General features: G+C 40.6%; 2 protein-coding genes across 3 annotated transcripts in view; one reads left to right on the plus strand and one right to left on the minus strand.

Annotated features, from left to right (window-relative positions):
• The window catches only part of gabrb2a (gamma-aminobutyric acid type A receptor subunit beta2a), a 33365-nt gene extending 13676 nt beyond the window's left edge, over positions 1-19689 (plus strand). The window contains exons 5-10 of one of the 2 annotated variants that reach the window (XM_061047829.1): positions 8349-8431; positions 12673-12810; positions 12962-13114; positions 15660-15904; positions 16366-16506; positions 17645-19689. In XM_061047829.1, the coding sequence (XP_060903812.1) occupies positions 8349-8431; positions 12673-12810; positions 12962-13114; positions 15660-15904; positions 16366-16506; positions 17645-18001 (1117 nt within the window). In that variant the 3' untranslated portion in view covers positions 18002-19689. The remainder of the gene's footprint in view (positions 1-8348; positions 8432-12672; positions 12811-12961; positions 13115-15659; positions 15905-16365; positions 16507-17644) is intronic. The other variant, XM_061047830.1, reaches the window with a different exon arrangement.
• LOC132981790 (cytochrome b-c1 complex subunit 8) overlaps positions 1-22334 on the minus strand; it is a 372615-nt gene that overhangs the window by 53693 nt on the left and 296588 nt on the right. The window lies entirely within an intron of this gene.

The following is a 22334-nucleotide window of genomic DNA, read 5'->3' on the forward strand; positions in this document are numbered from 1 at the left end:
CAGATAGGAGACACGTCACCTGTGAGCGTACAACCTGTGTGATCATTTGATTGTTCCTCTCTCCAGTGGACTCTTAAATCACAGCTCTTACTTTGGTGAATTCAATGTTAGGAGCTCAAAATAAGATGCCACAAAGCAGAAGTTACCGCCAACATCTCGTCACAGGATGAGGTTTATGCCTTGTTAGCCCTTAACGTCCCCTGATGATCATCAATATCAATGATGGAGCGGTTACAATCAATAATGAAGCAGGGCGATACAAACTGACTGTGATTATGCAGGACGGTTCAAGATGACTGTGAGGCTTCTCTTTGTGGCGTTGGACTGGTTGGACTGCGATGCTTTTGAGGAAGACTCTCATCCATAATTGATATCTTATAATCAATAATGTAGAAGTTCAATACAAACACTGAATCTTTATTTGTACTAATGCTGCGTGTGTGAATTCACAGGCTAGCAGAGCCGTCCATCAATGTGTCCGCTGCCTCCTCTGATCTCACCTACTCTTTGCGTGTTTGAATGTGTAAACTGAGATGAGATCACTGTCGCTAATTCAAGATGTCGCAGCGTTCAATCATTCTCTCTACGCTCAGATGCCCTTCTTGCGCAAAGGCTGCTCTAAAACATTTACGTATCTGCACTGCACCAGATTATTCATCGCTAAACTTTGTTTCAACAGTCCTAAAATGTAGTATGAAACTCTGACTCAATTATATAAACCGAACACATATTTTTCATAACAGCCAAAAGAAAAAGCAAAATGCAGGTCAGGAGAGGATCTTTGTAAATTTGAGGTTGTGCGTGCGGCAAAGGGGTGCGTTTGTTAACTTTGATACGTTGTCCTTGTCAGTGCCGGTGCCTCCTGGCTCTCTCTCTCTTATTTGGTTTGTGGGTTTGGTTCAGGTTTTTATTTGATGCTAGCAAGTCCAGACACAAGCTTCTGTCAGAGTCAACGCAGCCAGATGCCTGTGCGCTGTGAGCACGCTGACACATACCTGTAGAGACGGGCCGGCTGGTTGCAACAGCAGGGCTGCAGTGGGTGTGCAGGAGAAGCTAACTGAGAGGAGAGTCAGAGTCGTCAACGGGAGGACGGGTTTGATGTGTACACACATCCTGACAGTGTGCGACTGTGTCATTATCTGTTCGACTATGACTTCACTTTAAGCGTTGTCAGCAGGGGTCGAGGAAGAATTTAAACCCTGTAGTGAAATAAAAGCAGCTAAATTGTTCTCAGTGTAGTCAGTGTGGTGTAGAATGACCACCATAAGTTTCATAATTAAATGTAATATTATTTATTGATGCATTTTAAAGCCATTATTAGTGATTTTGGGTGATGTGGAACTAAAGTTTTGGTGTTAAGGCAGATTTGTCCCTTTGAAATATAAAGTAGCAACTCAGTGTCCTCGTCATAGGCTGAGCCTCTCCTCCTGCGTTAACAGTAATGTTCACTGTGGCTCTGGAGGAGTTTTGTCAAACCGGAGAAAATAACCTTGATGATGTCACCGTGGTGTGATCACGGCTTGAGAACTACTGATGCAAAACAGGAGGCGTGCATTAAAATGTGGGCCATCAGGTTTAAAAATGGATTTTAAATCAAGACCTGAAAAGACGCTATCCAGTTGCATCATGGGAAATGTAGGAGCAAGTGTTTTTATTCTCTCTTTTTTCCAAAGATGTTTGAATCTTTATGGGATATACCTTTTTATTTCAAAGAGTGGGAACGATTTGTAGCATATTTACCTGAGAGAGGTAAATACACTTTACACATGCCCCTCAAGTCAAATCTTTACAAAGGTCTATTAAAAGCATAAAATGTATTAGGTCCAGAAGTTGATTAGAAAATCTCTTAATGCATAGAGGTTGAATATGTTTTCAAATCTGCTGTTTTACTAAAAGGAGGGTAATTTAGTCAAGCCTTCATTTTTTTCAAGTAATATTTTGTTAAAATTACATTAATTAAGTTTGATTCATTTGCTGAGAAATTGAACTTCAAGAAATGTTTGGATATATCTATTTACACTTCTTTTATATTTCTTTGAAATATTTCTAGACAGTATTTCTCTAAATCAAACCAAAAAGCAGTGGCATGAAAACAGTCTGCCGAAAAATGTTCATAGTTTCTACCGCACAACACATACATACAAAGTGTATCTAGTCTGTCAATGACAGTTGGGAAATGCCAACCAATATTATTTTAAGTCAAATAAAGTGTAATAATATAACACATTTCAGCAACGCGGAAAGACTTCAAAAGCATCAGAGGGAAAAAGAAACATTAGAACATTTACAAATCGCTAAAACAAACTATTTACAATCACAGAGAAAATTAAAAACAAAAGTCTGTTTTTAAAAAAAGAAGAAAATAAACAAAAGTACAAAAAACAGAAATCTGACCTTAAAGCTAGAAAAAAAAATACATTAATATAGAAAATATATAAATAACCTAAAATGTGTAATGGGGATGTTATCTGCTCTGCATGCCTTAAAATGTTATATTGCTGGGAAGTCCCAGACTTTGGCGTCTTATCTTCCTGATGGACACAGATTCACCTGTTGGTCCTGGCTTATTGAGTTTAAATAGTAATTATTTTCTCTTTTATTTGGAATTGTATTTTTATAGGGCAAAAGAAATTCAGCATTCCATGTTTTGGAGCCAAGTGTTGATGAGACGATAACATCACACCAGTGTAGCCACAAGCGAGAATTATAATGTCTAATACTTTGGTGTATGCAGAGTCTACAGTCAGGTAATGGGCATTAAGATGCATACATAAGGTAAAGACTTGCGTGTGTTTATTTTGTACTGCTTTAGAAAGATGTAGTGTGTTAAGTTTTGATATGGTAAGCGTTATTAGTGTTAGCCAAATTAAGATGTACAGCTACTGTTTCTGTGTGTTGTATGCTGTGATCAGCTAAAGCTCACACCGTCTCTGTATGAGGAGTGAAGGAGCTTGTGGATGAATAAAAAGAGACTTATGGATATATTCATGTACACACTGGACCAGGAACTCTTTGGACCAGCTGGAAGTGCAGCTATCACTGCGTCTGGGCTGTTGCCGCCAGCCCTTAACTTCACTGACTGTTCATCTGGTCAGCTATCACCTTTCACTCAGTACTCAGATTATGCTTTATTAAAATGTCATTTATTTGAAAGATAATGGCAGATAAATGAACATTTACCACAAGTATGCTGGATTAAAAGTAGGAAAATGTATTTTTCATTTCATGGGGATTTTGAAGAGTATTGCCCCAGAACTAAATACATTTCTTGTGTCGGGTGCTACACTGTTACTATTTAAATCATGAACTCTAGTAGTAAAAATGTCAAACTATGAGATATGAAGTTCTCTATTTTAATCCTTGCACAACAGTAGACAACATTGTGGTGATTGGTGAGCATGGATTTGTGCTTTCTTACTGAATTTAGCCAGCACTGTACCTGAGGAGCGCTGATAGATTATTAGTGTGTGTGTGTGTGTGTGTGTGTGTGTGTGTGTGTGTGTGTGTGTGTGTGTGTGTGTGTGTGTGTGTGTGTGTGTGTGTGTGTGTGTGTGTGTGTGTGTGTGTGTGTGTGTGTGTGTGTGTGTGTGTGTGTGTGTGTGTGTGTGTGTGTGTAGGCTCTGTGTTTATGAGTGGGTGCAGGTGCATGAGTGGGCGGTTGTTATTATTGGGGCGCATGGCAGATGAGGAGGAAGGGTGGAGGGTGTTGTGTACTCCTTATTCCCCCGGAGAAAGAGTGCATCCCAATCCTGCCAAATTCTGCTCTTCAATCACCAGCAGGAGCGGAAAAAAAAAAAAAAAAAAAAGAAAGAAAAAGAAACAGTGCTCCCAACTGTCACTTTCAGAGCTTGGTTTTTTGACTCTCTGAGAGGGAGGCGGTCTGGTCCTATTACCAAGACCCTAAACAAAGGCTTGACCAATAACACTGATACTGCAAACACACTCCACATAGGCTTTCATTTCATGAAGGAAAGACCAGAGAGATTCTGTGAATGACTGCTGATGCATGTTGTTTAAAATGCACAGAGAGAAACAGAGAGGAAGAGACATGAAGGTCAGACTTCATTCAAAATGGAGAAATTGTTAGGAATCCCCCCCACCCCCCCTCTCTCTGACTATTGTAACTCTTTTTGTGAGAGGACATATCCTCGTGCTATGGACACTGACGTCCTCTTTTGTCAGGGCGAGGACTGTTCCACTCTGCAGCTCAATGGATGACATGGCATGGCCAGGAGGAGAAAGCTGCTGAGTGGAGGAGGAGAGGGATTTAAATAAGCCTTTTTCTGTCAATACCATCAATACTGGCTTCAAAGTGATCCATCTCTCTCTCATGGTACTACTCGAACCGGGCGAATTGTGTGTCAGATGTGCTTTTACTTTTAAATTGTGAAGCCTCTCCTGTGATTCGGCATGCGCTGGAACACACTGGACTCTTTTTTTTTTTTTTTTTTTTGCCACTGCAGACATTTTATTTTCAAATTTGGCAACAGTGCGTGAGCAGGGAGAGACAATCCTGCATGCCATGTTTCCTCATCTCAACACAGGCTCTCTATCCAAAATGGAGGAAGCCTCTCCATCTTAATTTCACTTCCAGCTCCAGTGCAGTGTCCATGTATGTAATAATGATATGTCAGTTTAATTAAAGAACGCACTTTGGTTGTAACCCGCTTGCAGAAGAGAGAAATCTCCGCCTGCATAGATCACTGCTATGATGCTCCCTCGAAATGAGATTCTGTCTGGGAATTCATGGTGGTGCTGTTATGTCCGTAAACAAGGTCATTTGGAATAAAGGTGCACAGGCTGCCTTAGGGGGATACACACACACACACACACACACACACACACACACACACGTACACAGCTGAACTGTGAGGGAACATGAACAGAAGCAACAACAAAAAAAAAAAAAAAAACAGCCTTTTTTTAGAGCTCCATGTCCTGTTAGCTCTAACGCAGAGCAAATGTAGCGTGTTTGAATCTGCGTGATGTGTTCGAGCGCGGCCTCTCCTCCGGCAGGTTGGGATGAGGGAGAGGGACCGGCCCTGATGTTGATGAAGAGCAAACAAGCCTGTGTGCTTCATGATCACTGCTGCTGCAGACTCTCACTGCAGCGAAGATGACGATGAGGTGGAGGAGGAGGAGGAGGAGGAGGAGGAGGAGAGAAAAAGATGGGGAGGGAATCCTGCAGAGAAATCCTCATCCATCTCTCCTCCTCCTCGGTTATTAGCTGTGTATTAATTGTTAGCGTGGGTATTGGACATGCTAGCTGAGCCAGAGGATGCAGTATTAGCTCTTGATCAGTGATGCAGAGTCTCAGACAAAAAAGCTTCAAGACTTCTGCTGATGATGTAGGTGGGCTATAAATAGACTTGTTATTTTTACCCCTGCCATTTTGGCCTCATTTCCGCTTTTCCCCTGTGCTTCCTCTGCCACCGCAATGATTTAGTGGTGCTGATGGTGATGATGGTGGGTGATGAGCATGTGGCTGGTGAGCAGCAACTTCCGAGTAAGTTGTGACCATAAAAGCGGTAAACTAGGACAGAAATAAGACTCCTGTGTTAATCCCCCAGTGCACCATGGCCCTGCTAACTGGCTCTTATATAAGAGCCCAGAGAGCAAGAAAAAGGAGGCAGAGAGAGAGAGAGAGAGAGAGACAGACAGAGGCTGAGTGAGAGAGAAAGACAAGAGCGTCTCCGCAGCTCAAAAAATGAAATCCTAAACTTGCCAAGCTGGGCCCAGGGGAGCTGCAAGTCTTATGTAGAAGGATTTCAAATGAACTTTGGCTCTTAATTATTAAAGACAAAGCACTCTTCAAGTTAAGTTTGTGGTTACGATGAAGTTAAGTGAGGGAAGATATTGTCATTTAGTTTTTTTACGGCTGCAGTTTGTTCTTATTTGTTAAGCGGACAAGAGTTTTTTAAAACATTGCTAGAAGGAATTTGGTTAAAATAAAAAGACAGTTTTGTGGAATTTGATAATACTATACTGTTGGACAATATAAATCCATCTACTATTGGATATATTGTCATATTTTTAAATTATTGGCAGCTTTCCCTTCAGTTTCTCTAAGTTAAGTTGATCTGTGTCTTTAAAATGTTAATCAATAAGCAGGACTTATGACGTTATTGGATAATATGTATGAAATATTTCATAAAAAAATTAAATTTCTTTAATGCTGTTAAACAAATCACTGGCTGTGACTTGTGTTTTCTGTGTTTCGGAACAGAAAATTCACTACGTGATGATATATATGAAGAGTGTGTTACAAAATAGCATAAATCATTATAAGGTGTTTGATTGACATCATTTTTCTGTTTCTTCTTCTACATAATATACATTTTTTAAACAAGTCAAACATCTGCAAATCCAGTGAGATTATTTCATGAATTTTCCGTTTCCCTTTACTAGTTTCCTAACATTTAAATTGAGAAATTAAGCGTCAGCATCTTAGTAAAAAAGAATCAGGCAGATAATTAAAAAAAAAACCCTTCAACAATTTTCCAGATAAAAGAAACAGTGATCAAGTACAGTGCTTTCAGATTCCCTACACTTGTGTTAGAAAAATGTGACTTCTAGGATTCATAAACATTTAAAGTGTGATCTTTTTTCCTCAAAATACCTCTTTCCGTTGGTGCAGGTTGAGGTGCTCAGAATATTTTCATTGTCTGTTACCAAACATTGAACCACTGAAGTAATAAACTAAGGAATGACAGTAAACTGCTGATACAAGGAAAGCCAAAGGCACAACAATATTTCATAATTGGAATCCTCCCACAGGCGGCTATAATTGTTAATGGTCACAAGTCTCAATCATGTTTAAATCAGTGTTTTCTTTTGTGTGACAGTGTGGAGGTGTGTGTGTGTGTGTGTGTGTGTGTGTGTGTGTGTGTGTGTGTTTCTCTTACCAGTCACAGATTCAGTCCCTGTAGTTAAATAGTGTGTCCAGTCTCTCTCAGACAGCCTCAGGGGTTTTGGCACTGCCGGGTGCCAGCCCGTCTCTGCACTGGCCAACTTGTCGTGTGTGAAACAGGAAGTACGTCTCTCTGAGTGAACCTGTCGGCCATTGCTGGCTCACGCTCAGCGGCTCTTTATTACAGGATTGTGTGACCAGAGGTTGAACCCTGTTCTTGTTTTACCTACTTATGGGATGAAAATCAAACAGGTCCTGTGTCTCTTTTCCATATTACAAACTAATTTAAGTACACAAATCGTACAACTAGTATAGAACAAAAAAGATGGACTTGTCTATTTTTTACTGACAAGGGTCGGCATTAGAATATAAACAACATTACTAAATCCTATTCAAATAACAATATATGCTGTTTAATGACAGTAATAGCTGACAGTTTTTTTTTCCGTTAAGACTGAATTGTTGCAGAAATCTGCAGAAAATAAATTGTTGTACAGTAGATACAAAGTAGCTTCATCTATAAGCTATTTATCTTAATTAAGTATTTTTAATTTAATTTAAATTTTTGGTTCAATAGTGTTCATTGATCGCACACCCAAAAACATCAAGATGTTTTACATTTTCGAAAGCATTTTTCATACTATATTCAATCTTTCCATTCCTCAAACCTATAGAGTGTAAGATAGCTTTAAAATGCTGCTAATTCAAAAGCCAATGTTTAGAGGATCTGTGCTTGTCTGATTGGGCAAAATGTTTTTCTTGATACATCAGTTGCTGCAAAATACTTTCATTTATTCATTCAGCCTCATTTATTTATACAGGGTGGTCCAATGAGAGCTGTTTATTTTTGACTGGTGCCCCGTGTACACAGGACAATAAAAGCAGAAAGCAAAAATCTAACATTTAGACAAACAGTACACTGACAAATAAAAGATGAGTACAAAATGGGTAAAAAAAATAAATAAAGGCATCATACCAGAAATAAAAATAGAGGAGGAAAAATTTTTCATAGCTGCAAGGCAGCAGCTGGGAACGAGTGGAGACCCTGCAAGAAAAGGGTTCCAGCATATTACGATATAGAGTTGTTGTTTGACAAGGTGTCCTATGACACTCTTAAAACAGGAAACATATGTTAAGAGGAACGTGTGAGCAAACCAACTGGTCGGTCATGTTATCTTTTTATTTGCTTTTGATTCCCAATGTCAATAATGAAAAAGAGACTTTCTGAGATTTCATTAAAAAACATTTTCCGTTCATCCTGTCTCACCTATCTGTATGTGTTTCCCATTTGAACCTGATCTTTTCAGAGTAAAGGTACCGTATTTGTCATCCTCCTGCTTTGCCGTGTGCATCACACTCTGCAGTGAGGGTCAAATGAAATGAACTGGGCTGCTCTGGCTGCCTCCGTGAATCCTTTACCTTCCCACTCTGTGTGTAGGATCACCACCACTGCAGCCTGCATGATGGACCTGCGCCGCTACCCTCTGGATGAGCAAAACTGCACCCTGGAGATCGAAAGCTGTAAGTACCGTCGTCCCTGACAACCGCCTCTCACGCCCACCTGTAAACGTAGATTTAAACAGAGCCCACATAGGCATGCAACTCTGAAATGAAAAAAACTGAAAACCATCTGGGGGCCAAGGTAGGAGGACGCTTGATAAGACTGCATGTAAAATGCTGAGAAAGGCTGATGAGATATCAGGAGATAGGCATCGAGAAGAGGAACATCACTAATGGCTCACTGACTGATAACATCCAGCCTAATTAATTCAACTCCAACTGCAGTGGCTTCCCAAGGCGTGGAGGAGCCTGATTAGGTCCAGTGTTTCAGGGATGTGCTGATAGTGGATGTTATGTGCTGCTTTTTTCCCGAAAAACTGCCTCCATGTTTGTACAGTACAAAGAGCTCATTTCACACGGCGCTCGTAATTGTACGTGATCTGGCGTTCTCGAGCTGAGGGAAGGAGGGAGGGAGTGTGGAGCAACATGAGAGGGAAAGACGAGGTCCTCTGCGTGTTTTATCTGGCTCCCCGGAGAAAAGGATTATGGGGCTGGGATGTGGTGTAGGGCTCAGTCTTTCCGGGTTTGATCACACTATTGCCAGCAGCGTTAAGCAGCACAAAAACAGCGCGGGTCAGAACCGCCTCTCCCTGCTCCTCTCCCATTATGCTCACCATCTCTCCTCCTCATCACTCCCTCTTTCCTTTCCTTCATCTCCTTTCTTTGCACAGTCTCATCATCTTCTTTTTCTTTCTCCCAGCCTTTTTATCTCTCTCTCCATCACTCATGCTCTCTTTTTTTTTTTTTTTTTTCGCCTCCTCCTCCTCCTCTCTCAGGCTGCACAACACAAAATGCACACACACACACACACACACACACACACACACACACACACACTCCGTGCCTCTCCCTCACACACGTACACACACACACACACACAGCTCCAGTTTTGATCACCAGGCAGTATCTGCTCTCATATGGATTAACTGGCAATGGTTTTAACGTTGGAATCGCTTCATGCCAGAGCGTGCTATTTTATTCAGACTAATGAGCCCAGAGAACTCTCACTTCCCTTGATAAACTTGATGCATTTTTAACGGACACAAGTCTTAAAACCGCAGATCCCCTGATACATCAGAAGCTCTGTGCTGCAGCTCAGGCCACTGGTCGGCATTAAGCAGTAATTGATTTCTACTGTTCCAACACGAAAGGTTTATTGTTTTGCATACATTCCTATGCAAACACACACCCACACATGCATGCATATCTTAAGGGTGCATTGTCTCTCTCTTCACGTCACTCTTGCGGGACTCACATGACAGCCCAGGAGGAACACAGTGATGTAACACATTGACATCTCTTCCAAAATATACAGAGACAATGGTCCAGAACTAATGGAGCAACAAACAGACTGACCAGTTATATACAGGCCATAAAATTATCCCTTTATGACGCTCCTCATGCCAACACCCACCCCCTTTTCTCGACACCCTCCTGATCCCAACCCGTCATGGCTGATCGGAACTGAACTGAGCCGCACATCAAAACAGCAGCATGGTGGACTTGGCTCTAATTGGGGTGATGCTGGGCTGCACACGGCTGCAATAATGATAATGCAGATGAAGAGGGAGAGCTTACTGTATCTACTGGTGCTCAATTTCAGCCTCTTACACATTAAGCACCACCGCTGCAGTAAACCCAACCCAACAATGAACTGATTCTATTTGGAAATATGTCCCGTGTAACCACATCATTTTTGCCTTTTTGAAATTGAATTTTTTTTTTGTGATCTGTTATTAAAGATTTGAATTTTCATTAGGATCAACTGGGCCTAATCTAAGTAACAGACTCTATAAAAAGTTCATTAAGTTTACATCATACTTGCATGGTTCTATCCAAATGTCGTGAATTCAGGCTAAACCATTTTCAAAAACTAAATAAAAGAAAATTGGAATTAAATCCACTGTGGCTTTGTGAACATTGAGAGTTGGTTTAACGAGATGAGTAGAAGGGGGGCGCTTATGCTCAAGTGATTTTTATAATATTGTAAAAGAAGGGGGTGCAACAATTGACACAGTTTAGTGTTAGAACAACCATAAGTGGAAAAATGACAACAATATGACATGAATTTTATCTTCAGTGTTTTAATACAAGGAATCTTACAGACTTGTTATTCCTCACACAGATCAGATTTCACGTGCACTAACATGATAACGCTGCAGTGGATTGTAAGCATTAGCGGTTTAATACACATGCCAATGCGTGTCATGTTTCTTTTATTGGTGAACTTAATTAGGATTTACAATATTTTAAATGTTTGCCTAAAAGGTGGATTGAAACTGTTGGTTTTGTGCTGCTGGATTTATAGACGAAATAAGAAAACAGCATCCAACACCTGCTACAAAACCTCTTATTGGCCTTTTTTTCACAGCACTGACGTCTGACATGTCACTGTAATTAAAACTAGAGCCCGACCGATTAATCGGCCAGCCGATAATATCGGCCGATATTAGCTTAACAAGTGACTATGGGTATCGGCTAATTTAAATGCAGATATGCGACGATATTACTAGATTTATTCACTAGTCAAATAGCATTTAAGTCAAGTTTCATTGTGTTACACTAGCAGTTCTCTGTCACCAGCAGAGTGTGCTATATAGATTACAAGAAGCATCATCACTCTAGTGAGTGTCAAGCGGTGACGCATGTACATGCACACTTACTTTCCAGTTGAGTGACCATCTTGTCTTCGTATCTTTTCCACACGTGTTTGATAACTGCATTGAGGGATCAACGAAATAAATGTCTACATTCATATTTATCTATTTCTAAAGATCAAACATCGATCAAAGAAAGATATCGGCAGATATCAGATTTTTTTCCCTTCCTAATATCAATACCAGCATCGGCCCCCAAATTTCCATATCAGTCGGGCACAGATGCGATGAATTGTGAGTGCATTGTGTGTGCAGGTTTGCTTACAAAAGCCACTGTCAATAATAAAGGAATAACGGTACTATCACATGCTAAAATATCTCATACCAAAAAAAAACCCTGTGGATTAAGTTTGCTGCCTGTCCAAAAAAAAATGTGAGCAACATTACTAACTTAACCTTGAATGTCAGTGCCACTGCAACACACACAAATGTGTTAATTTTTAAAAATCAAAGCCTCTGAGTTTAATTATTCATTACATCTGAATAGGTCACTGCCTCTATTTTGAGAGCGAGGCAGACACAGCAGAGCTCAGAGTGGGAGATGGCTGCTCCCTGTTTGCTTACGACGCTCTTCATGTCAGAGACTGTCTGCAGCATCGACTGCGCCTGCGCTTGTTTCCATCCATGTGCAACAAACACATCAAGCTCCAAATCTCTGTCGCTCACAGCAACAACAGCATCAGTCCACAGTCTTCATTATTTATTAGAGTTGTTTACTTTTTATTTTCAGAATTCCTATTGTTGTGTAGTTTTGTGGAAATTGTTTCCCACTGTAAAGCTTAAAGGATGTTTTAGCTTATCCCTTCTAAAGGTCTCACAAACATCAAAGACATCATACTTTACATACTGCCAGTCGCCCTCCAAAGCATACAAATATAGCTCATTTTTCCTCCCTTGCAATTTTAGCTATTGTTTAAGTTGATGTAAGAAGGTTATGAAAATAAACTGTAACCCATCACAGAGAACATGGAGCTACATTTCATTTGTAGGTGCTTATTTTTTGTGCTTGTGAGAGAGACATTGTGTCCAGAACTATGTTGTTGGAAAAATCAAAGATATAAAGTGCACGTTAAGCCCACATCAAACAAACAAAAACAAGAGGAGATAGCTACTATATGGCAGCTGTCAGCAAAACAATGTATATTTCTCATACATTGTCATATTTATAATCAAAAGTAAAAGAACAGATAAGATGAGCTTAATGTTCACTGTGACGGATGTAGAGCCAGTCAGCTAGGTTTCCATAGTGAGCTGCATTAAAAGTAAATCATTGGCTGCCTTTAAGGTTTGAAAACATGTGAAACCTCTTGAAAGTTTACATATTGTCATCTTCACTTTAACCATACAAACAATAAAAATCTGCAACAAATGTCCCAATGACACGTATAAAGTGTAACATGGTTATTTGTTTGCTTGTGTCCCCTTGGCTATTCTTTGTGATTTTCATTCTACATTCACATCTAGCACACACTCTCATTACACTATTATTTATTTGAAACTATTAACTGACACTGATATTGTTTTTTTTTTGTTGTTTTTTTGCAGATGGCTATACCACAGATGATATTGAGTTTTACTGGCGAGGAGGAGATGGTGCGGTGTCCGGGGTCGACAGAATAGAGCTGCCACAGTTTTCCATAGTAGACTATAAACTCATCTCCAAGAACGTGGTCTTCTCTACGGGTACACAAAACAACAGCCAAGTTTTTCTTTGAGACATACACTTTGACCTTGACCTGGAAAAGGGACATTTTCTATACATTTTATTTCAACAACTAAGATAAAACTATCTACCCCCCCCCCCCCCCTTCCTCTCTCCCTGTGCCTCCTTCAGGTTCCTACCCCCGCCTGTCCCTCAGCTTCAAACTAAAGAGGAACATTGGTTACTTCATCCTGCAGACATACATGCCTTCCATCCTGATTACCATCCTCTCCTGGGTCTCCTTCTGGATCAACTATGATGCTTCTGCTGCCAGAGTGGCCCTGGGTAGGATCCCCTCTCTGCTGCTGAACAGTGACCCTGAGAAATAACCCACAGCTAAATGATAACAGAGCATAAAAAGAGCCATTTAGCAGATACGGATCCCTTTACATGTGCTTAACATGTTAGAATGAATGTGTGTGTCATGATCTCTGCTGTGACTCTTTATTTTCCCAGCATTTACTTGTCCTCTCATTAGCTCTAAGCATGTGAGTGATAGCAGTGTGTGATAGGCTGCCTGGCTAAATGTCTGTTGTTCAGAGATGACTATATGCATGACTCATGCAGAGCGAGAAGCGCTGCAGCTCGACCTTGAAGCGTGCTGTCTTTCTCTCTCTGCCTGTCTGTCCATCAGAGCCTCTCATTGGTCGAGCTTATCTGGGCCAGATCTCGGTTAAAAAAACTGCCAAATCAAAGTTTGCACATTTCCGTAAATGCACCACGTACATAAAATGTATTGCTCTGACTACAATGTCAAACTAGCACTGATAGAAAAAATAAAAATCCCATTTAATGTTACACTGGGGTATGACAGGTCAGAGCAGCAGACAACATGGCTTTGAGCTCTTTGTGTGTTGTTCTGGTCACACACCATTTGTTTTGTGGAGTGGGACACATGCGGTTCGGAGCCCCAGACGGTGCATTTGGAGGGTAACGTGATTTAAAGATCCGCCTCCTCCCAGCGCCCTGAGAACGTGCTTGCCAATGAGAGACGAGGCTCCATGCTACAGTGACACTGCTGGCTGCTGGGTTATTTATAATACGTGTGAATCTAACCAAATGCAGATTGTGCATGCAGATGACTAATGTATCAAGCACAATGCGTGTATGTCAAAAAAGCAGGTGAATCGTGCTGTGACTAATAGCAGATGTTTACAGTGCTAACGTTGTGCTTTTATTATGGCCTGCAGTTGGTTTCATATCCATTTGGATACATGGTTGGATATAAACCTCACTTACATAAAACACACACACACACACACGTTTCTCCAGTCTCAGGAGGTTTCGATATTTTCTTCCATTTGAGTTCACATTTTTTCAGGCCTGTTTGATTGCTATAAATAAGTACTATATAATGGATGCGATAAATTATAAAGGACAATGTTCATAAGCACATCCTTTGAAGATGAGCACCTGATCTCACTTCATAGATCACAGGCAAATTCACATGCAACAAGATAACCATTCACTGCTCCCTTTTTGGGAGACGCTCAATAGCCGCCCTAATGACTAATAAGCAGTAAACTTAGTTTCAAACATTTTCAGACATTGACATCATCAACTACAGGGTTGGAGCTGCAAAAGTGAAACCACATTTCTGTATCTCTAGTCTCATTATCAGGGATAAAGATTTATTGGTAGTGTGTAAAATAACACACTCAGACTTTGGATATCAACTCCAGAATAAGGGATGGGTGGGATGGGAAGCGACTGTAGGGAGTGATTTTGGAGTCTTCATTTATAGCTCTTCTTTCAGACTACAAAGGCAGTGTTTTGAGTTATATTTGTCATGTACATTAAAATGGCATCATTAGCCCGCCTCATGTTATTGACACTCCAACTCAGATGTGATATGCACGATGGCTCTAGAAAATAATACAAAACCTCACATTGCATGTAAAAAAAATTAACAACTTTACATTTGAAAGGCCCGTTACCAAAACCGCCGCATCCATCCTCGTTTTTCTTTTTAACCTCGTTTGTTTTGATTTGGTGGCGAGTGTGAAGTGATGTTTTACATTTAATTTTGCAAAGCATTGTGGGTGTTAAAATACAATTCATTTCCTGAAAGGATGCATCCAAACCATACTGCACAAAACCCGGAAGTTAGTATCCATCCTGAAATGTTCCCCCCCCCCCCACTAAAAAGTCCGCTCTGCATACTGAACTGTGGCTTTTCAGAAATGGCTAAATACAGGGGGCAATCACACACAGGTGTGACAGACAAGTCGCAGGTGAAACTGATGAAGGCGCTCAAAAAGGGAGGGAAACACACAAAGGGAGCAAGTTAGACAGATATGATTCACAAGATAAAACGGGAAAATATAAAGAACTAATCTAGGAAAACCAACAATAGAAATACACACTTGGGAAACAAGCAACACTAGAATATAAATAAGACAGGAAATGACAACTAAGCAACAAAACAAGGAATAAACTCACTTAACAAGAGTAAACCATCACAAAAATTCTAGGTTGACATCGAAATTGCTAATGTGATGATTTTAGAAAGACACAATGTTTACCATGATCACCACCTTAGTTCCACAGCATGCTGACAGCTCCCAGTTAGCGTGTTTGAAAGTAGAAATGTAAGGGCTGTTTTTAGTTTTGTAGGTAATTGTTCACAAAATGTAAAAAAAAAAAAATATATATGGTCCAGATTAAAGTACTAAATTCATGACAAAAATAAATTCTGGACAAATGTGGGTTATGGCTAATAAGATATTTCATACTTGAGCCGTGTTGTAATGTACAGATGTCGATAATAATGTCTTTCAGAGTCTAAATACTTCACTTTGTTTCTGAACGTGTGACCTGTGGTATCCAGGGATCACTACGGTGCTGACCATGACCACCATCAACACCCACTTGCGAGAGACGCTCCCAAAGATCCCCTACGTGAAGGCTATTGACATGTACCTGATGGGCTGCTTTGTGTTTGTCTTCCTGGCCCTTCTGGAGTACGCCTTCGTCAACTACATCTTCTTCGGCCAGGGACCCCAGAGGCAGAAGAAGGCGGCTGAGAAAGCAGCCACGGCCAATAATGAGAAGCTGAGACCCGACCCCAACAAGGTACATGTGCAGGCTGACTTTGTCTAGAGGTATCTGTGCTGTCGGTTAATATTTGTGTTTGTTTCTGTGGGAGCAAATGACTGGTTCTCCTCTCAAGGTCAATGTGATGCTGTGATCAATGCTTTATGTCCTTTACCAGCACTCTTAACTCTGCTCTAGCTCTCCGTTTCTCACTGGTTTAGCCTTATGTGTCATCTTTATAACACAGCCTAGGATCTGAAAGAGTGAATGCAGAAGCAATGATTGGCTTATTCTTAATCTCCATATTTCTGTGTCTCTCAAAGGGCAAGGCATCTTGGAAAAATCACACGCTGTGGTGTCAAAGCCTTCCCATAACATTTTATTGAGCTGCTAACGCTAGCAGGAACAACAGCAACTTTAAAATAAAAACACCCTTTCCTTCTGAGTGTGGCAAGCTACGATTTCCCCCAAGTAACAGTGCTGATTTTGTATGCTTGCAGTGGCTGGTGGGAAATGTAGTTCAGAGAGATGATGCTCTGTATGCCAGAATGAAACAGAGGGAAATTGACGCATATGACTCGATGTGGGATCCCATCTTTGTGGACGATGCCGCATTAGGACTAGGCGAGCAAAGAAATAAGGTACTGGAGGTTTTGAAAGTCAAAACTAACAATGTCATCAATCTGAATCAATCCAGATCAGAGGAAAATGCTGTAGTTTTTGTGCATTTCTTTGATTTCTATAGATTTTTAAGGCAACTTTGATCATCACTCCCACCATTGTGTTTTTTCCCTCTCTTGGTTTGCTCTTCATGCATTTTCCTGACAAACATGGCTTAGCAGTTTGATTTCTGCAGGCATTTATTAAATCTGGACTTGGGCTGTAAATGAAAATAATGGGAAATAACAACAAATATGGCGAGAGAGAAGAAAAACGTCAGTGGCTTCTCTTAGAACTAAAATCATTTAGATACAAATGCTGAGGGGAAAAAAGCCAACTGATAACTCTCTTAAGACCAAGTGAAGTCATTTAAAAAAAAAAAAAAAAAAAAAAAGGATGTCGGATAAGAGACAAAGAAGATTTGAAGTTAGATGAATAGTGCCAAAAAAAACAGTGGCTTTTTCTTCAAAGTAACACAAAAAGTAAAAGTATAAAAAGCTCCATTTACAGCGGGACAGGATTGGATTTTAGGGATGTTTTTCCTCAGAAGTCAGGCTATGGATGAAGATATGTTGATCTGAATTCACTTCCCTCAACGTCTTTTCCTGACCTGCCCCGAACCTTTTTAGCCTCTCCTCCATCTTTGCAAAGTCCTTACTATTTCTCTCAACCTTCTCCTGTCACATTTTTTTCCTTTTTGCTTTACTTCTTTTTTATTCAGTTTGTCTTGTGAATCGACAGAATTTTAACCACACCCTGGTTGAAATTCTGAGATGACAATGAAGATTTCTCCATGAGAATTAGTTTGTGGAGTGTGTTGTGCTCTTCCAGGAATGTAACCTCATAGTCTTGTATTATCACTTGATATTGATTTACAGATGATCACTGTTTTATTTAGTGTTTTCTTCAGTACCTTAACTATTGTAACTGTAAGTAACACAATTTTTTTAATCATTTACATTACCCATTATAGCACCTCATCAGTATTTTTTACACAGTAAATAATGTATTGCAGCTGTTCTTGTTTTACATTATAATGGTACTGTTTTAATCTTAAAGACAGATTTTCCTTTGGCAGTAACTTCTCATGGCTCCACCTGTTTTTACGCCCTCACACAGATGACTCCTGACGACAACATCCTGTTCAGCACCCTAGAGATGAAGAATGAGATGGGTGGTGCCGGGGATCTGTCCCGGGGCCTGGGAGCACCTGGGGATCCTCGCAACACCATGCTGGCCTACGATAGCTCGACGCTGCAGTACCGCAGGGCAGCCATGGCCCGCCAGAACTATGGCCATAGTGCGTTGGAGCGCCATGCCCAGAAGAAGTCACGTCTACGGAGACGGGCCTCCCAGCTCAAGGTGAATATCCCAGACCTTTCCGACGTGAACTCTATCGATAAGTGGTCCAGGATGATCTTCCCAACCGTCTTCTCTTTCTTCAACGTCGTCTACTGGCTTTACTACGTCCATTAAACCCGGTGGTGTCCGGCGGCCAGCTCCGTGGAGGGCAAACAAAGAATGGGGGCAGTGTGGGGGATTTAGTGAAGATGAGATAAATCTTTAAGAGTGAGAGGATGTGAGAGAGACAGAGTGAAAGACGAACAGTGCACCAACTTTCAGATGGTTCATTTTAGAAAAAGTAAGGAAGATGCAAAGACTTTTGGATGGACTGCAGCAGCACCCAACACTTCAGTCAGCAGTGACTCTTTTATGAATTGGGAAACACCTTAAAACGACTGACAAACACTCGAAAAGAAGAGCGAGTTTTAAAAAGACAGAAATGGTGCCTGTTCCAGAATTTCAATATATCACTAATATTTGTCATTCGTAGCTTAATCTCTGTGGATCAAATATTTATGCTTGTGTTTGCATATACTTTAAGGATTTGTTTTGTTTAGTATCTATTTACTTCGTAGCCGAGCTGTCTGCATCCAGGAAAGCTTTATAAATGATTTAAAAGGAGTCATCCTTGATAGTCTATTTTCCTATAATTACTGTATATCAAAAACATCCTTTAAAAGCATGCTTATGTTTGATTTCATTTGCATCTTAGTCATGATGATGATGGAGCGCAAAGTATTTTAGTTTTACTAGTTGAGGTTGGTCTGTAAGTTTTCATTTTGCAGCTTTGGCTTTGCAAGGCCCACCTGGGTGGATTTGAGCATCGCCGGATGACAACAGGTGTACAGCAGGGAACGATCTTTTCTGTGGACAACCCTGTAGAGCTTCAATGGTGCCAATGCTGAAAGGAAAAAGCTTCTTCAGTTGTTTAAGGTCTCATATTATCAGGTAAAAAAAGTGGGACTGATGGACACTGACGCTTTGGCCAAGTTTATGTTTTTTTTGCTTTTGCTGTGCTGACAGAATTAAATACATTTCACCATGTGTTATATTTTTTTTTAAGAGACCATGTGACTCCTCCATACTTTCTGCCATTGTGTGAGGAGCTTCCGAGTTGGAGAATGGCTTTAATACAACTTGAGCCGGTGTAAGAACTTTGCTGTTAGATGAGCTGAGTTGCTGCATAAATATGGAAATCCACAATCATCAATTATCAGTAGATTTGAATGATAGAAGTATGATTCGTTTCATTGTGATTAGGTTTTTGTTTTGAAAAAAACTGTAGATAAACATAAAAATCATATTTAAAGAAAAAGAGATGATTCATTTTTATAAATCAATACTCACATTATTGTGTAAATATTATGGATTTATTCTATTTAAATGGGTCTCTGTTGTTGTTTTTTGCAGTTGAATTACAGATCAAATGTTCCATTCAGTCGGGAGAAAAAAAGAAAAGAGCAATTTAACTGAGGAAAAAGAAAAACACGATTCACAACTTTGCTGACTCTGTACTTTTTGGACTTTTCTCTCTTTTCTTTCTTTTTAATGGACTCTAAAAGCATCTACTTGCTGAAACTGAAGCACTTCCAGACACCAGTGACTTTTGGGTCAATCTTTTGAGCTCCTGATATGACTTAACAAGGACCCCACTATCCAGGCATTGAAGTCAGGCATATTTTGTACAAAGTTTCTGTAAATTCCAATTGTAATATTTCATAATGACTGTAAATATCTTGTGTAATGATTGTCGGCAATTATGAAGATGTATCTAAATTCAATTAAAACTCAATTCAGTCTATCACTTCAATAACAGAGTACACAGATGGCGGTTTTATGTGTCCCGGATGAATGTGTGGCTGTTTGTTAATTACTGACTTAGCTCATGGCTGATTGAGTGTCTGAATGAGAGAGTGAGGGCCAAGCCTGAAGCAGGGAGGGAGGATCAAGCAAGGGAAGCAAAATGTAGGGTTGAAAAAGGGGGATGCGAAGGCTGCAGCTGGGGCCTATTGGCTGCATAATGGATGGAGAGGCTGAGGAGTTGGAGCGAGAGGCCGGCGCGGTGGTGGTCTGGGTCTGGGCAGTGCTGAGCGTCAGCCTCGGCCTCAGGGGACATTAACGCAGAGAGCCAGAGATATATGGAGGCACTCTGTGGACTCAACTGTGGCTGCAAGGGCTGGAGCGCCTGCTACAAAAAAAAAAAAAAAAAAACAGGAGGAGAAAGAAATAAAGGGCAACAAAGAGGGCAATCCATCCATCCATGCCTCCACTCCCTCCATCCTCCTGACTGCACCCACTGCACTGACTTGACCACTGTTGCAGCCCTTAAATGGATGCTATTGAATATTTGATGGTGCAAAACACTGAATGTTTAATATTTCAGAAGGGATTTTGTTCTAGCAAGGACTAATGTTTGCAGCTAATGTTTGATTTCAACTTTGAGGACCAGAGAACACAATGAGATACCAACAGATGGAGGGTGATCAGTATGAACTGGATATACAGTAGGTGCTGTAAGCAGGAGCTGAGGATTATTTGAACTTGTGGAACGGTTCAGTCTGGCTCCAGACACATTGAGAACATTTAACAAACACGCGTGGACTTTTCTCCCTGAGCTCAGGAAATGGAGGACAAATTAAAATGTAACAGAGAGCGAGACTGCTCCAGCTTGAGTTCGTTTATGAGAGAAGAAGACAGAAGAGACCAAGCCCCTCTCTGAATAGGACTGCACGTGTCATGAGAGGATGTGTGTGTGTGTGTGCTCGTGTTTGTGTGTGTATATGTGTGATCCTACCGGGAGTAAAAGCTCTAAGTGCAAAACTCCCTAAAAAGGCAAAGTGGTGTTAAGACTGATGTAACGCGACATGTAACCTTGTTTCAGGTTCCACCATGCAGCAGTAAAAATCAGCTCTACATTACTGTTCCCCCTCAGTATAACAGATGTATTATCTCACTACACTAGACAGATGGTTTGTGCTAAATTGGCCATCTCTCCATCTCTGCCTCTCTCTCTCTCTCTCACGTTTCGTCTTTTCAAAAAGGGCATCAGTGTTGACATGTAAGAGTGGGGGAAAAGCAGATGCTTTCTGCTTTGTAGTGTTTCCATGTCACTGCTGTAATTAGGGATGCACAGACCTCTGCTCTGTGGGATCATGAGTGTGTTTTGTTTCCAATAGTGTGTTTAGTTTTTGTATGTGTGTGTGTGTGTGTGCGTGTGTGTGTGTGTGTGCAGACTCACAGCTGCGCCACTGTGCAGTCGGAGTGCCAGCCAAGCCAAACCCAGCCAGAGCTGACTGGGAAGGATGAGAGGGTGAGTCTGGCACGCGCACGTCACGCCACTCCCCTGCTGTACACAGATTGGATGGAAAAAAAATCATACTGTTCTCACCTGGAGAGATGAACCCGTCTGTGTCAGCTGTTCAAGGATAAAACCGGAAATAATTTAAAGTCTTTGATTGATAACAAATCACATGCAAGGCCAAGCATGGCATCCTTTAAATAAATCTGTCTATCTCCATTGCAGGTAATACCCATGTATGCCTCTGAATTTTGCGTATTAAATACTAACCAGAGTCACACGTTTTCATTGCTGGACCATTACTGCGTTGAAATTGTAACATTAGTGCAATAAATGAAAGGACCAGCAGCAACCTGTTTTTTTAACAGGTTCGGCAACCGGCTCTGGAAAAGACAACATATGTTAACCTGAGGAAGTGGAAGGCATCCTACATGCATACAATCTGTGCAAGAAGCTGCTGTGTTATGATCCATCACATGCATGTAAATACAGGCAATAATCATATTCTGTGTATTCAACATGCTGAAAATGTGTAGTTACAACTAAACTTCTACGAGTATTCTTTCTTGCATATGTGCTTAATAACCTTCAGACAGGTTTCTTTAGCTGATCACTCACCCCACACGCACCAAATTATGCTAATTACTACCCTAAGTCACATTGAGAGCAACAAAGAGCTTTTTTAACACGCATTGTTTCTCCACCTGTTTATTTCTGAATGAGGTGTGTATGTTCCCTCTGCTACATGTGTTCGTTCACATTCTACAGAGTCTTCTTATGTTTCCCCTGAGCAATCTTTACGCTCTGATTGGTGTCTGTTGTCAGGTCAAATATCTCTATGGTTAATTGCATCAATTTTCTGCTCTGCAAATATAGGATCGTCAGGTTATTTGAGAACCTTGTGTTGCGCTTATCTTATCTATAAGTATGGATGACAGGAAAATCTACAAAACTACGCAACTCTGCTGAATGTGAAGAAGTACCTCAATTGCTGCTCTGGTCCAATGATTTTCTGAGGCCATTTTACGCTGATGTCGTGCGGTTTTAAAGCTCAAGCTTTATAGTGTATTTGCTGTGTTCAAGGTTGGAATTAGTTTAAATTTAGGTTTTCTGTAGAAAACTTCAGCAGACATGCATTAATACATTTTATTTTCTCACTTTTCCCAT

The sequence above is a fragment of the Labrus mixtus genome, chromosome 10 (assembly GCF_963584025.1).
Source record: "Labrus mixtus chromosome 10, fLabMix1.1, whole genome shotgun sequence".
NCBI lineage: Eukaryota > Metazoa > Chordata > Actinopteri > Labriformes > Labridae > Labrus > Labrus mixtus.